General features: G+C 37.0%; 1 protein-coding gene across 1 annotated transcript in view; it reads left to right on the forward strand.

The window, feature by feature from the left end:
* The window catches only part of ELOVL2 (ELOVL fatty acid elongase 2), an 85,280-nt gene extending 70,413 nt beyond the window's left edge, over positions 1–14,867 (forward strand). The window contains exons 4-8 of the mRNA XM_019752346.2: positions 4,262–4,339; positions 8,090–8,261; positions 10,864–10,988; positions 11,469–11,603; positions 13,848–14,867. Of these exons, the coding sequence (XP_019607905.1) occupies positions 4,262–4,339; positions 8,090–8,261; positions 10,864–10,988; positions 11,469–11,603; positions 13,848–13,976 (639 nt within the window). The 3' untranslated portion in view covers positions 13,977–14,867. The remainder of the gene's footprint in view (positions 1–4,261; positions 4,340–8,089; positions 8,262–10,863; positions 10,989–11,468; positions 11,604–13,847) is intronic.
* Positions 14,868–15,158: the final 291 nt, after the last annotated feature.

Consider the following 15,158-nt stretch of genomic DNA (forward strand, 5'->3'; position numbering starts at 1 on the left):
ACACCAAGCATATTCTCTGATCACAAGGCTTTGAAATTGGATATCAACTGCAAAAAGAAAGGAAAAACCAGAAATAATGTGGAGATTAAACAACATGCTTTTAAAAAACGACTGGGTCAAAGAAGAAATAAGAGGAGAGATCAAAAGATACATAGAAAGAAATGAGAATGAAAATGCATCCTATCAAAATTATTGGGATGCAGTAAAAGCAGTAATAAGAGGGAAATTTATATCATTACAGACCTATATCAGGAAAGAAGAAAAATCCCATATAAACAACCTCACATTACTCCTTAAAGAACTAGAAAAAAAGAAGAACAAATGAAACCCAAAGTCAACAGAAGGAAGGAAATAATAAAAATCAGAGCAGAACTAAATGAAATAAATAACAAAAAGACAATAGAAAAAAAAGATTAATGCAACAAAGAGCTGGTTCTTTGAAAAGATGAATAAAATTGACAAACCCTTGGCCAGACTCACTAAGACAAAAAGAGAAAAGACCCAGACAAACAAAATCAGAAATGAAAGAGGGGAAGTTACCACAGATGCCATAGAAAAACAAAGGATCATCCAAGAATACTATGAAGGACGGTATGCCACCAAATTCAATAACCTAGAAGAAATGGAAAAGTTCTTAGAAACATATAGCCTTCCTAGGCTGAATCACGAAGAATGGGAAAATCTAAATAGACTGATCACCAGTAAGGAAATTGAATCAGTCATCCAAAACCTTTCCAAAAGCAAAAGTCCAGGACCAGATGCCTTCACTAGTGAGTTCTACCAAACATTCAAAGAGGATCTAACACCTGTCTTCCTCAAACTCTTCCAAAAAATTGAAGAAGCAGCTCACTAACTCATTTTATGAGGCCAACATTACCCTGATACCAAAATCTGGTAAGGATAACACAAAAAAAGAAAATTACAGACCAATATCTCAGATGAATACAGATGCAAAATTCTAAACAAAATTCTAGCAAATCAAATAGAACAATGCATTAAAAAGATTACTCATCACAACCAAGTGGTGTTCATACCAGGGGCACGAGACTGGTTCAACATACACAAATTGATCAATGTGATACATCACATAAAATAAAGGACAAAAATCATGATTATATCAGTAGATGCAGAAAAAGCATTTGCCAAGATACAACATCCATTTATGATTAAAACACTTAATGAACTGGGTATAGAAGGAAAATACCTTAACATAATAAAGGCCATATATGACAAGCCTCAGCTAATATCATAATTAATAGTGAAAAACTGAAGCCCTTCGCTGTACATTCAGGAACAAGACAGGGCTGTCCTCTATCACCACTGTTATTCAACATAGTATTGGAAGTCCTAGCCTGAGCAATCAGGCAAGAGAAAGAAATAAAAGGCATCTGAATTGGGAATAAAGAGGTTAAATTGTTACTTTTTGCAGATGTCATGGTGCTTTATATAGAAAACCCTAGACTCCACAAAAAGCTATTAGGTTGGTGCAAAAGTAATTACGGTTTAAAAGGTTACATTGCAAAAACCAACCTAATATTAGAAACAATAAACGAATACAGTAAAGTTGACAGCTACAAAATCAATGTACAAAAATCCATTGCTTTCCTATCTACTAACAATGAAATCTCAGATAAAGAAATTTTTTTAAAAATTCCTTTTGCAATTGCAACAAAAAGAATAAAATACCTAGGAATAAACTTAACCAAGGAGATGAAGGACCTATACACTGAAAACTATAAGTTATTTTAAAAAGAAATTGAAGAAGACACAAAGAAATAGAAAGACATTTCGTGTTCATGGATTGGAAGAGTCAACATAGGGGCGGCCGGATGGCTCAGTGGGTTAGAGCGCGAGCTCTTAACAACAAGGTTGCTGGTTTGATTCCCACATGGGCCAGTGAACTGCACCCTCCACAACTAGATTGAAAACAACGGCTTGAGCTTGGGGCTGAGCCGTGGTGGTTGGCCGGTTGGCTCAGTGGTTGGAGTGTGGTGCTCATAACACCAAGGTCGCTGGTTCGTTTCCCACATGGGCCAGTGAGCTGCACCCTCCACAACTAGATTGAAAACAACAACTTGACATCCTGGAAAAACACACTGTTCCCCTATATTCCCCAATTAAGACAAAAAATAAAAAAATAAAAAACATAGTTAAAATGGCCATATTACCCAAAGCAATATACAGATTTAATGCAATCCCCATCAAAAATCCCAATGGCATTTTTTTTTTAAGAAATGGCACAAAAAATCATCAGATTTGTATGGAACCACAAAAGACCCTGAATAGTCAAAATAATCCTAAGAAAAAAGAATAATTCTGGAGGTATCACACTCCCCCTGACATCAACTTGTACTACAGAGCAACAATAATCAAAATAGCATGGTATTGGCAGAAAAACAGACACACAGACAAATGGAAGAGAATTGAAGACCCAGAAATAAACTCACATAAATATGGACAGGTAATTTTCGACAAAGGAGCCAAAAACATACAATGGAGAAAAGACAGCCTCTTCAGTAAATGGTGCTGGGAGAATTGGATAGCCACGTGCAAAAGAATGAAACTAGACTGCTATCTGTCACCGTGTACCAAAATTAATTCAAAATGGATCAAAGACCTAAACATAAGACCTGAAACAATAAACTGCATAGAAGAAAACATAGGTACTAAACTTATGGACCTTGGGTTCAAAGAGGATTTTATGAATTTGACCTCAAAGGCAAAAGGAAGTGAAAGTTAAAATAAATGATGGGACTATATCAAACTAAAAAGTTTCTATACAGCAAAAGAAGCCGTTGACAAAATAAAGAGGCAACCAACTGAATGGGAGAAGATATTTGCACACAGTGCCTCCAATAAGGAGCTAATATCCAAAAAATATAAGGAACTCATACAACTTAACAACAAAAAAACAAACAACCCAATTGAAAAATGGGCAGAGGACCTGAAGAGACATTTCTCCAAAGAGGACATACAAATGGCAAATACACATATGAAAAGATGATCAGCATCACTAATCATCAGAGAAATGCAAATGAAAACCACAATGAGATATCACCTCACCCCAGTCAGAATGGCCATCATCAACAAGACAAATAGTAACAAGTGTTGGAGAGGCTGTGGAGAAAAAGGAACCCTCATACACTGTTGGTGGGAATGCAGACTGGTGCAGCCGCTATGGAAGGCAGTGTAGAGGTTCCTCAAAAAATTAAGAATAGAATTGCCATATGACCCAGCAATCCCTCTCCTGTGTATCTACCAAAAAAAATCTGAAACATTTATCCATAAAGACACGTGTGCTCCCATGTTCATTGCAGCTTTATTTACGATGGCAAAGACATGGAAACAACCAAAATGTCCTTCGATAGATGAATGGATAAAGAAGTTGTGGTATATATACACAATGGAATACTATTCAGCGGTAAGAAAAGATGATATAGGACCATTTGGGACAACATGGATGGATCTTGAGATTATAATGCTAAGTGAAATAAGTCAGATAGAAAAAGTCGAGAACGATATGATTTCACTGATATGTGGTATATAAAACTGAGAGCAACAAATGAACAAGACAGACAAATAAAGAAACAAAAACTAATAGACAGACAATAGTTCAGTGGTTACCAGAGGATAAGGAGGGAGGGGGGCAGTAGAAGAGGTTAAAGGGGGTCAAATATATGGTGATAGAAGGAGAACTGACTCTGGGTAGTGAACACACAATGTGATATATAGATGATGTAATACAGAATTGCCTACTTGAAACCTATGTAATTTTACTATCCATTGTCACCCCAATAAATTTTAATTAAAAAAAGAAAAAAATGATAATATGTACTTCATAAATAAGAGAAATATTTATGTATAAGCCAATATAAAGTATTATTAAAATTTTAGTATAGTTTCCTCACATTTGTTTACATTTAATTCTACGTTTTACTGATAGAAACATATAACTAGATAGTTACTAACATAAAATATTTTGTTCCTCAAAACATAGCTAAATCATGTTTCTTTTAGATTTAATTTAGAAAGAAAAAAGGTTAGAAGTAAATTATATTAATTAAGGAATATAACCATTGATATCAGTTCTTTGCAAGAATTAATCCTTTGATAATAAATGTTTGAGGGCGGGATCAAGTCAAGTTCTGGGAAGTTTCTACTCAAACCTTGAATAGATGCCAGTTAGAAATATGGATGGGAAATTTAGTTTTGTCCAAATTCTTGTGTTGATTCCCTCCCCTCTTTCTTGTTTCTTTGGCAGCTTATTCTGTCCAGTTGGGAAGGAGGCTACAACTTACAGTGTCAGAATCTTGCCAGTGCAGGAGAAGCCGATACCCGGGTGAGTCATGAGAAGCAAGTCAACCACCTGTAACTATTTCTCATTGGAAAGGAGAAAGCTTTCTCTTTCTAGATATGAGGGTGGGGGCTGGGATTAGATAAGAAAGGGATTCCTGTTCTAATAGAAATGGTAACAAAAATGTTTTCCAAATGTCCAACTATGGGAGACTGACTGAATCAACCATCGGATATCCATGTAATGAATCCCTTTCAAAATGGAATGAGGAAGATTTCTGCTGTTACAGAATCATCTCCAGGATATGTGAAAAAAAGCAACCTGTGTAGACAGTTTTAATAGTATCGTACATTTTGTGCAAGAAATGATATAAATACTGTATGTGTGTGTATTTGCTTTTGGTTTTAAAAAGATACAATGGCAGAGTAAATCAAAAGTTAACTAAGTGATTTCCTTTTCGGGCAGGGAACAAGGCAGAGGGGACACTGATGGAAGCTAAACTCTCTGAATGTGCCTTGTCTTACAATGGATTTGGGAACCATTAAGTCTTTTACATAATTATAAAAGAAAATTAAATCTAAAAAGAAAGCAGGGCAGCCTCCCCAAAAAAACTTGAAAATAAACCAAAATAAATGAATATACCCATATATTAAGTTGGTGACATAACCACACAAAGAATTATTTCAAGTAACATTAAAACAGTGTTCTGACTGGACATCCGTAGTGAGGTATATCTTAACAGTATTCAGTAATTTTTTTGGTTGCTATTAATAAAAATGTTGGTATTGCTTTTATTGAGACAACAGGTACACTGTAGGATAAAGTATATAATGTTAATATTATGACTAATATTTGAACATACAAGAAAGGAGTTATCAATAAAAAAGTTAAATGAAACCCAGTAATCATAGATTCAAATTGGAAATATCAGAACTTTATTCTTTCTAAAACAAACGTGTTATTTTTAGCTCTCTCTATAAAAAAGGCTTAGTCTGCGACAACCCAGTACAGTGAGCAATGAATCCCCAAGATTGTGTTCTCTAAATACCATAATTTTCCACCTAGGAGATTAGGATTCTTAGAGAATTGGCTGATTCCTGGTTTGGGTAGGAAATGTAGATAATAAGAATCTAGGACTTCTTGTGACAGAAAACAAGGGAACTATCCAAGACTGCTAGGATCATGAGAAAAAGTTGTAAGAGCCACCTTGAAGGGGCTCCCACTGCTAAATATGGAACAATTTGATTGTCAAAAAGAATAGTGACTGGAGTGGATAGAAATGTATTAAGTTTATTTTTAAAAGCACAAATTTAAAATGATCCTAAAAGAAAACTCATGGCTACCCTTTGAAAGTTGCTAGAACACCAACTCATTCTAGGAAAAAAAAAAAAAAATTAAAATGAAAGAAGCAAACTTTTTTTTTTTTGCCTTTCATATGTGAATCTCCAAATGGACAAAGAGGAACAGTTCTTCTCTCAAGAAAAAAATTACGTAAATAAGAATAAAAATCACCATTTTGCAACTCCTAGTGAAATAAAGGATCTAGATAGCAGTGATCTGTAAATGCTAAAACTACTGGGTAAATGTTGAGTGGAAATTTCATAATGATTGGATTAGACTGACAACACCTGAACTGGGTATTCATGAATATCAGCAATTCTGTCCCTGTTGATGTGATGTGATAGGAAGTACACAGAACCACCTATGAAGTATTTTTAAACCTAAATCTAATCAAGCCTCTAAATCTAATTGCTAGTTACAGGAAATGCGGGGGATAGAAAAGTTAAATAACATTACCATGTTTCCCCCAAAATAAGACCTAGCCGGACCATCAGCTCCAATGCGTCTTTTGGAGCAAAAATTAATATAACACCGGGAATATAATATATGTAATATATAATATAATATATAATATAATGTAATATAATATAATACTGGGTCTTATAAGACCGGGTCTTATATTAATTTTTGCTCCAAAAGACACATTAGAGCTGATGGTCCGGTTAGGTCTTATTTTCGGGGAAACATGGTAGGAAGATAGTCATCCAAATCCATAATAGTGGAATTCTATACAACTGATCTAGCTTTTTGAAGAAATAAAAGACATGAAAGAAAAGGGGAGCAAGGAGAGGGGCTGCTGTTGATTAGAAAAGACTTGAGAACCATTATCACAAATGCAAGCTGGACCTTGTTTGTATCCTGATTTAAACAAATCATTTATAAAGAGACATTTCTGAGACATTTGAACATGGACTAGGCTATTAGAAAGTATTGAGGAATTGCTAATTTTACTAGATAATGTCATGGTTGTTATGTTAAAACAAACAAAAAAAAGTCTCCCTATTTATTAGAAGTTTTTATAGATAAAATAATACAATACTTTGGATTTTTTTATATGCTACACTCCCCCTAAAAAAGTGGTGGGAAATAGAATTGATTCAACAAGTTGGAATCATATTGAAAATTTTGAAGTTCAGCAATAGATACCAGAGGGTTCATTATACTTATTCATCCTGCATTTGTGGAATGTTTGAAATTTCCCATACTAAAAAACATGGGTTATTAATAAAGAAGATGATTGAAACTTTTCATTAAAATATTTAAGATGTATGTTTTTAAAACATCTTGAAAGTAAACATACAAAAAAGTAGGACATATAGATTTCTCTATATCCATTGTATTTCTAATATATTATCATAGACCAGTGCACTTTGGGATACCGTACAATTCTCTAAAGGTCATTGTATGTATGTATGTATTTATGGTTTAATAGTTTTTTGGTTTAATATTTTTGAAGGTTTATTCCCTTAAATGTTAAGATGGATGCCACTATACCTTATCTTCTTGAGAAGTAGACAGTAGAGCATATATTCTGGTTTTTAAAGTTCCTATTACATAGTGTCTTCTCTTATGTCTATATGTTAGTGCTAAGGACTTAGGAGGGAATGGAAGTGGTTATCATGACCTACTGTCAATGAGGAAGCAGAGCGTCTTGATTTTTAATCTTCTAAGGAAGAGACACGAAAGAAGTAGTCACAGGCTGTTCATGGGTAGTATAATTTTAAGAGACAAAACACGTCCATTGGAGAAATAGAGAAAAATAAAAATCTAGTGTAACAAACCGTAGTGCTTTATTGAGTGCTGGGCACTGAGCAAGGGTGAGGCAGTCTCTGCCTTCAAGTGACTTACAATCTGTTGGAAAAGATATTTTCATAACACCAACTACATTATGGGTATTAAAATAGAGGCATAAAGCAATTTGGGAATGAATATAAGTGAAGAAGTGGTTGATTCAGAAAGGAGAGGGTTGGGTAGAGTTCCAGAGAAAGGGTGGTCTTTAAGGGGAGTGTTCATAAGGGATGACTAGGAACGTGCCAGATGGGAGGTAAGGAAAGGAGTGCTGGACGCAGGGAGGAGAGTGTGCAGAGGCAGAGCGCACAGCGGCAGCAGGGCTCAGGGACAGTGAGCAGACACCACTTGAGAAGCACGTGGGTGCCGGGTGCTGTGCTGGGAGGAGGGTGGGAACGGCGCCAGCACAAGTCCAAGGACCATCCTGCATGAAGCACGGAACCGTGGACTCGGTTCTGTAGGTGCAGAGGAGCCACTTGATCAGATATGTACCTTGGAAAGATAACACTAGAGTAGAGTGGGCTGCTGGGAATAAGGAAAAACGAGTTTTGTCGGTAGTCTGAGACAGACGCCACCAGCGAAGCACAGGACAGGCAGGATGCTGAGAGGGAGGGCAGCACGAGGGCATTCTCCGTGCTCACCTCTTCTTTTTCCCGATTCTTACAGGTAGCCAAGGTGTTGTGGTGGTACTACTTCTCCAAATTAATAGAATTCCTGGACACAATTTTCTTTGTTTTGCGGAAAAAAACTGGTCAGATTACTTTCCTTCATGTATACCATCATGCCTCTATGTTTAACATCTGGTGGTGTGTTTTGAACTGGATACCTTGTGGGCAAAGTAAGTTATTTTGTTAATTTGTCAGTTCTGTGTAATGAATCTTGCAAGTCCCCTCAGGGGTCTCCTGTATTGAGCAGATCAGAGCGGGAAGGGAGGCCACGCATAGCGCATAGCGCACAGCCTGCTCTGTCACACCGGGAAGCACGGGTTGGCCAGGGGCCATTTAGCTTATGGTCTTTGATACTGGCAGAATCAGAGTATTACTTTAAAATTTAAAAATATTTTCTTGTCCATTCGCCGCATTTCCTGTGGCCAGAAGCAGTATCCCCACAGGAGCAGTGCTACTCCAACGCCTGGGGCTGGAGAAATACAGCACCTTCCACAATCACTACTTGGCTGTGATGCAGATGGTGTCCTTTCAACTTTTAGGGCTTCTTTTTCCATTCTGAAAAATTAAAGTCACATTAAAGTCACCAGAAGAGTGGCTTTTCTTTTTTTTTTTTTTACTAAGAACTACAATAAGGAATATATTTTTATACATCACAACCCAGTGCACCCCTCATATGTATATATTTTGTATGAAACGAAAATTTCATGAGACAGTATTTAGCCTGGCTCTGTATGAGGCACTGTTAGTTTTCATTCTCTTTCACTTTTTCAAAAAGCTGATGACAACTCTCACTGCACTGATTTACTAACGGGTCCATTACAACCTGCAGTTTGAGAAACACTGAGCTACAGAGAACAGTACTTTCTATTCGATACTGTCTTGTACCCAAGAATCTAAAAATACTTTTGAAAAATCAGAACAGCTGTGAAATCTTAAGTCAAAATGATTTTGTCCTAGGATTTAGGATCTTGTAGAAATGACATTTTTTGAAACACCAAGGATATTTGGAATTATCAGTGATGGTGAAATGCAAATTTAAACTACAGTGTGGAGAAGGAAATATCAAGAAATGCAGTGGGCAAAAAGAGACGCCTTTCACATCTCTCCTAGCCTGACAGAATCTAGTCTCTTTAGTTTTGTTATTAAGACAATAATAGACTTACACTGTTATCAATATATAGATTATAATCAACACCAAAGGACGGTTATCAAGGTTAAGTATTTTTGTGATTTTCAAGTTTCATTACAAATCACTAAGGATCTAGAAGTCACTCTCAATCACTATGTAAGGAAATTTCCTATGAATAAAATACTATGTGTGACAATTTCTATTCAGTCTAGATTATAAGCAGCAACCACTCATTTTTCATTAATCGATGGAAATGAAAACTCAGGTAGGTAAAAAAAAAATCACTAATATTGTGCTCCCTGGTACTCTGAACCGTATTTGTGTTTTTATATAAATTCAAGTGCCCGAACCAGTTATTTCAGCCAGTGTTTGTTAAGGACTCACTAGATGCATGGCGTTATTCCTTTGTTTCCTATTCATTGGTTTTCATTTATCTATCCAGATCTCTAATCTAGGATTGGAAAACCAGGCTAGAGAATTTAAATTGATTAATTAGCCAGCAAATGTTTAATTTAGTTTATATAGTATTATGTTATCCCTATCCTACCACAGCCTTAAGAGGTAATTATTATTATACCCATTTTCCAGGTGAGAAAATCAAAATTTCCGAAGTCAAAGTAACGTATCCGGGGTCCATAGCTAATAGGGCTCCTCTAGCTGCAGTCTCTTCAAGGACTGATTGCTCCTAGGCCAGCCATCTGCATCCCAAGCTAACAGGCAACAGTACCCAACACAAAGTGAATGCTGACGGGCACTTGCCATGTTTAGTGATTTAATCCTCAACAGGGAGTTCCCTGTTTCCAACAAATAATCTGTCTCTGACATCTTACCTCTTGCAGCTCTGTCTTTCCAACCCTTAGTTGACCCAACATAGAATTTCATCTTTTTTCCCTGGGGTCCTGAAACACCACTCACCCACGCTGAGTTATGGGGAGATTTCATGAAGACGGGTGGGAGGAATGCCCCAGCACAGCTCAGCACAGCAAATACCCTACAACTAGGTTTCAGATGTCCCTTGTCCTCAGTCCATGAGATGGCCAGCTACTGGGAAGGTCTCTCTGGCCAGTCTCCTCAGTCCCAGCCCTTTCTCATCCTGCCAGCCCTTCTCTCCTCCCAGCCCCCCATATTCTCTCACCCTCCCCAGCATCCTGGCTCCTAGGTTTCTTGTAGATAGATTTTATTTACATAATTATGAAGAGCAGCTTATTTTCCTTGACTCTTGAGCACGCTCCTCAGTTATGCACTGAAGGCTCTCTTTATATAATCAAAATGGCTCACCAAAGGTTTAGCTAAAGCAAAGACACCTCTCAAAGAAATTCTGCCATCGGCTTTAAGCTAACATTTCTTTTTCTCCCCAATTAGCTGATAGTAATGAGTTAAAGGAACAGTAAAAGCTTTGCACATCAGGAGTTACCTGTGTGCTTGGCACTGACTGAAACACTGTCCCAGGTTAGTGCTTCTGTCTAGGCAACATTTGCTGAATCCTGGAGCGATGGCCCAGTAACTGGGGTGAGTGCATCCGTGTGATTGTTAGTGCCATATTTGTTATCGTCCTCATGACACACAGGAAGGACCTCACTGGACAAAGAATGAACAGTCTTACTTTCTAGAAGAGCATTAATTTTTACATGGTACTTTCACAGGTTTCTTTGGACCCACTCTGAACAGTTTTATCCACATTCTTATGTACTCCTACTATGGACTGTCTGTGTTTCCATCAATGCACAAGTACCTTTGGTGGAAGAAATATCTCACACAGGCTCAACTGGTATGTTCTCCCTCCTTTCAGCTCTTCTCCCTGGGAAGCTCATAAATGTTCTCGTGGGCGGGGAAAGCAGTCTCAGCCCTCTCAGAGGCCAGAGGCTTTTCCATGTGTGATGAGGATGCCTATTTTTACCCCTAAATGAAACCTCATGTGTTAAAATGTCCTCTGTGCAGTTAGCTTATTCCTTGTTTTGAAATGTAGACGAATACTTTTAAAATTAATGTTGATGTTAAATCATTTTTATCTGTCATTTCAACTACTTTTCCATGAGAAAATTAACGAGCAATTATAACTACTTACTCATATAATTTTAAATAAAATTTCTGGATGGGATAGTGCGCTGCTTTGGTGTTTTCTTATTTGTTTTATTCCTGCAAAATTTAGGGAGTAGGAGTAGTTGGTTTCTAAAGCATAAAACTTGGCAGTGGCTTTGTGTGCCCGGCCGCGTCCCGCTCAGTGACACCCTTCCCGCCGCCCCCCCAGGTGCAGTTCGTCCTCACCATCACGCATACCATGAGCGCCGTCGTGAAACCGTGTGGCTTCCCCTTTGGGTGCCTCATCTTCCAGTCTTCTTACATGCTTACACTCGTCATCCTCTTCTTAAATTTTTATTTCCAGGTAAGTTAAATGTCAGTCGTCAGCAGTAAAGCCTAGTAGACTGCACTTTTGCATTATATATGTGTTTAATTTTACCGATTAAATATTACATAGCACAGGCTTGTTGGTAAATTCCAGTGATAGAGGTGCACAAAGTAAAAAGTGGAACTTGCATTTCCAACTCCTCTCCCGAAGGAGGTCCTCCTCCTCAGAGGATAACCACTGGTAACAGTCTGGTGGCCATTCTGTTCAACATTTCTCAATGCCTGCATATTAAGTTTTATCGGAAATATTATGCACTGGTATCATATATTTGTACCATGCTACCAAGGTCTGAATTCCGAAAGTTAAACACTGTATAGTAAGCAGACCCAGGAAATTTATATGAATGGAGAAAAACATGGGCTAAATGAATTTAAGATTAAAAAATTATTTCCACATCAGCTACTGTGATGTTGTAGACTCACTGATAATGTGGAAAAAAAAAATTATTTTAAGGCAAAGCAGCGTGGAAAGTTCCCATTGACTTTTTCTTAAGTGTTTTTTTTGTTGTTGTTGTTGTTTTGGGGGGGGGATATTGGGGAGTGTGTTTCTCCAGGATGTCAAGTCCTTGTTTTTAAATCTAGTTGTGGGGGGGCACAGCTCAGCTCCAAGACAAATCATTGTTTTCAATCTAGTTATGGAGGGTGCAGCTCATGGGCCCATATGGGCCTCGAACTGGCGACCTTGGTGTTATAAGCAACGTGCTCCAACCAGAGCCAACTGGCTGCCCACTGGTGGCCCAGCTCCAAGCTCAGGCCATTGCTCCTCACTCGTCCATGTGTCCTCGGTGTTGTGAGCACCGCACTCCAACCACTGAGCCACCCAGCCTCCCATCATTTTCTTTTTAATTAACAATTTATATGGGAGAGAGTTTCAAAATACAATTTCAGAGCAACTGTTACACAAGAACTGATGAAAGCTGTAACAGCACAGGCCTCGGGTAGATGTAGACTTGAAATTGGTCTCCTTTGTGGGCTGGAGACATAGAAAGCTTCATGAAAAAAATGGGAACGTACATTTCTATTCAAAACAATACTTTTGAAATTGTATTCAACTGCATTTTCTTCTTCAGACAAACAACAAGTGCCTTCTGATTTTTTAGTTTGCATTTGCTGAAAGTCAACCCATAGTGGTTTTATACAGAGTACAACTGTGGGAACTGAACTTTTGACAGCTTTTCAGCTCTTGTGTTTCTGAAATTGGACTGGCTAGGCTTTGTCTTTTATAAGAGATAAACATTTCCTTTGAGAATTTCTAAAGAAATAACCATTGATAGAACCAAACAAAGCCACAAAAAGGAATAAAAGCTGAATGTTAAAAGAAAGCTAAGGGAGTCATTTACTGTTGGCACTTGAAGAGAAGCAGATAGCCCAGCAGGGGTCGGCACGTGGCACTCACAGCTTTAACCCTACATGTTGGGTCAACTGAATCTAGTCCTTTAAAGGTGAATATATTCTGTTAGTCTTAACCCTTAACACCACTGCTTTAAAAAAAATTTTTTAAAAAGGTAAAAATGAGATGAGATCAGGTATTTTGTCAGAATAGCAAAGATATGCCAAAACTCATATCAAGCCCAAGTCCCAGGTACTAGTACTTTTAAAATAACAGCACTGTTTTTACTGGAATTGTTTTAAAAATTATCCTTAAATAAGTCATGGGGATGTAATGTATAGCATGGTAATGAGAGGTATCTATAGTTATTAATACTGTACTGCACATTTGAAAGATGCTAAGAGAGTAGATCTTAAAAGTTTTCATCACAAGAAAAATGTCTAATGTGGTGATGGATGTTAACTTACTGTGGTGATCATTTCGCAGTATGTGCAAACATCAAATCATTATGTTGTATGCATGAAACTAAAGTATGTCAATTATACCTCAATTGAAAAAAAGCTCAAAAAAATCCTTTCTAAGTAAGCAACTAATGCAGAATAAATTGAATGCTATTCCATAATATATAACATATAAATACTATCCTATTATAGATAAGGTGAAAGAAACAATCTTTCATTGAAATTCATTCACATGTCCTGTTTTTACCCTATTTATTTTTTTAACCAGAAGCTTAAAAGTTGTCATATTAAAAACAAGAATTTTTATTAGAAAGTTCAGTACCCAAGAAAATCATGCACTGTTTTATACTATATGCCATGTTAAAGACAAGGTCTTATTAAAGAATCCTTTTTTCTTTCTTTTTCTCTTCAAACTATACACATCCAACAGACATATCGAAAAAAGCCAATGAAGAAAGAGATGGAAGAGTCACCAGCAGGGAAACAAGTTAAGAATGGTTTTTCCAAAGCCTACATCACTGCAACTAACGGAGTAGTAATAAGCAAGAAAGCACAGTAAACATCGAGTTTACATATGTTTTAGCATAAACTAATTTCTTTTGAGTTTATAAATCATTTGTACCCAGAATGTATTAATATCTTGCTGTTAGGTTAACTGTTAACTGAATGCTTCTGTTAGCATTGAGGTGAGGCTGAACTCTGTAGACCTCAGAACTGGTACAATTTCTCTCTCCATCCCCCCTCCTCTTCCCTCCCCCCAAACTTAACCACTCACCAAAAACTGTCTTTACAATGCCTTATATACATCAAAGCCAGGAAACATGAAGCATTGTTTTTCACAGCAAGTCTTCAAATTAAAAGTTAAGAGTTTTGTTCACATTAAAATGTTTAAAACAATGTTAATTATCTTCTAAATACAGGGTATGTTCTAATCTATATTAAGCAATAATTGTCAGTGTATAAAGTAATTAGTCCCTTTGTTCCTTTACCGTGTTTCCCTGAAAATAAGACCTAGCATGATTTTTAAGGATGACATCCCCTGAACATAAGCCCTAATGCATCTTTCAGAGCAAAAATTAATATAAGACCCAGTCTTATTTGGGGGGAAACATGGTAGGAATCAACCCCAGAAAATATTAGAATGGCATCATAAATGGTAAATGTAGCAAAACTTTTCTGTCTCTTAGAATCTGTCAAATTCCAATAGCCACTCCTAATTCTCAACTTAGTGATATGGTAATGAAATTTGTATTTTTTTATTTTGAAGATTAGTTTTTCTAAGAAAAAAAAATCTTCTGCCAAACCCTCATAGCTCAGGGGTCTTGAATAGGAGTTGTTCCTCAGTTTTAATTTGGTTTCTTTAATTATTCACATCTACCTCTTGTGTTCAGTTGCCCCAGTTAAGATAATAGACAGACACAATACTCAGTATTAAAAAGCAAAATCTCAACCTGGCTGCTCATTTCTTTCTGAACAAGGACTCACGCCCCCTCTGCCATTTTCCTTAGAATAATACGCCACTGGGATACTTACAAATCAGAATTAACAGAGCAATCGGGGCAGATAGACATTGAATTTGTCAACTAGTTCTTGTGAGCCTGTGTGTGAATATTGTTCCCAAATCCCTGCTATCACTCTTTGCGGGTTAAGTTTTTGAAAATTGGAAGGAAAAATTAGAGGACTGTGGAAAGATTTCAACGCTAAGCTGTGAGCTGGTCATGAGGTGCACTAAAAAGTGCCG

The sequence above is a fragment of the Rhinolophus sinicus genome, linkage group LG06 (genome assembly GCF_036562045.2).
Source record: "Rhinolophus sinicus isolate RSC01 linkage group LG06, ASM3656204v1, whole genome shotgun sequence".
NCBI lineage: Eukaryota > Metazoa > Chordata > Mammalia > Chiroptera > Rhinolophidae > Rhinolophus > Rhinolophus sinicus.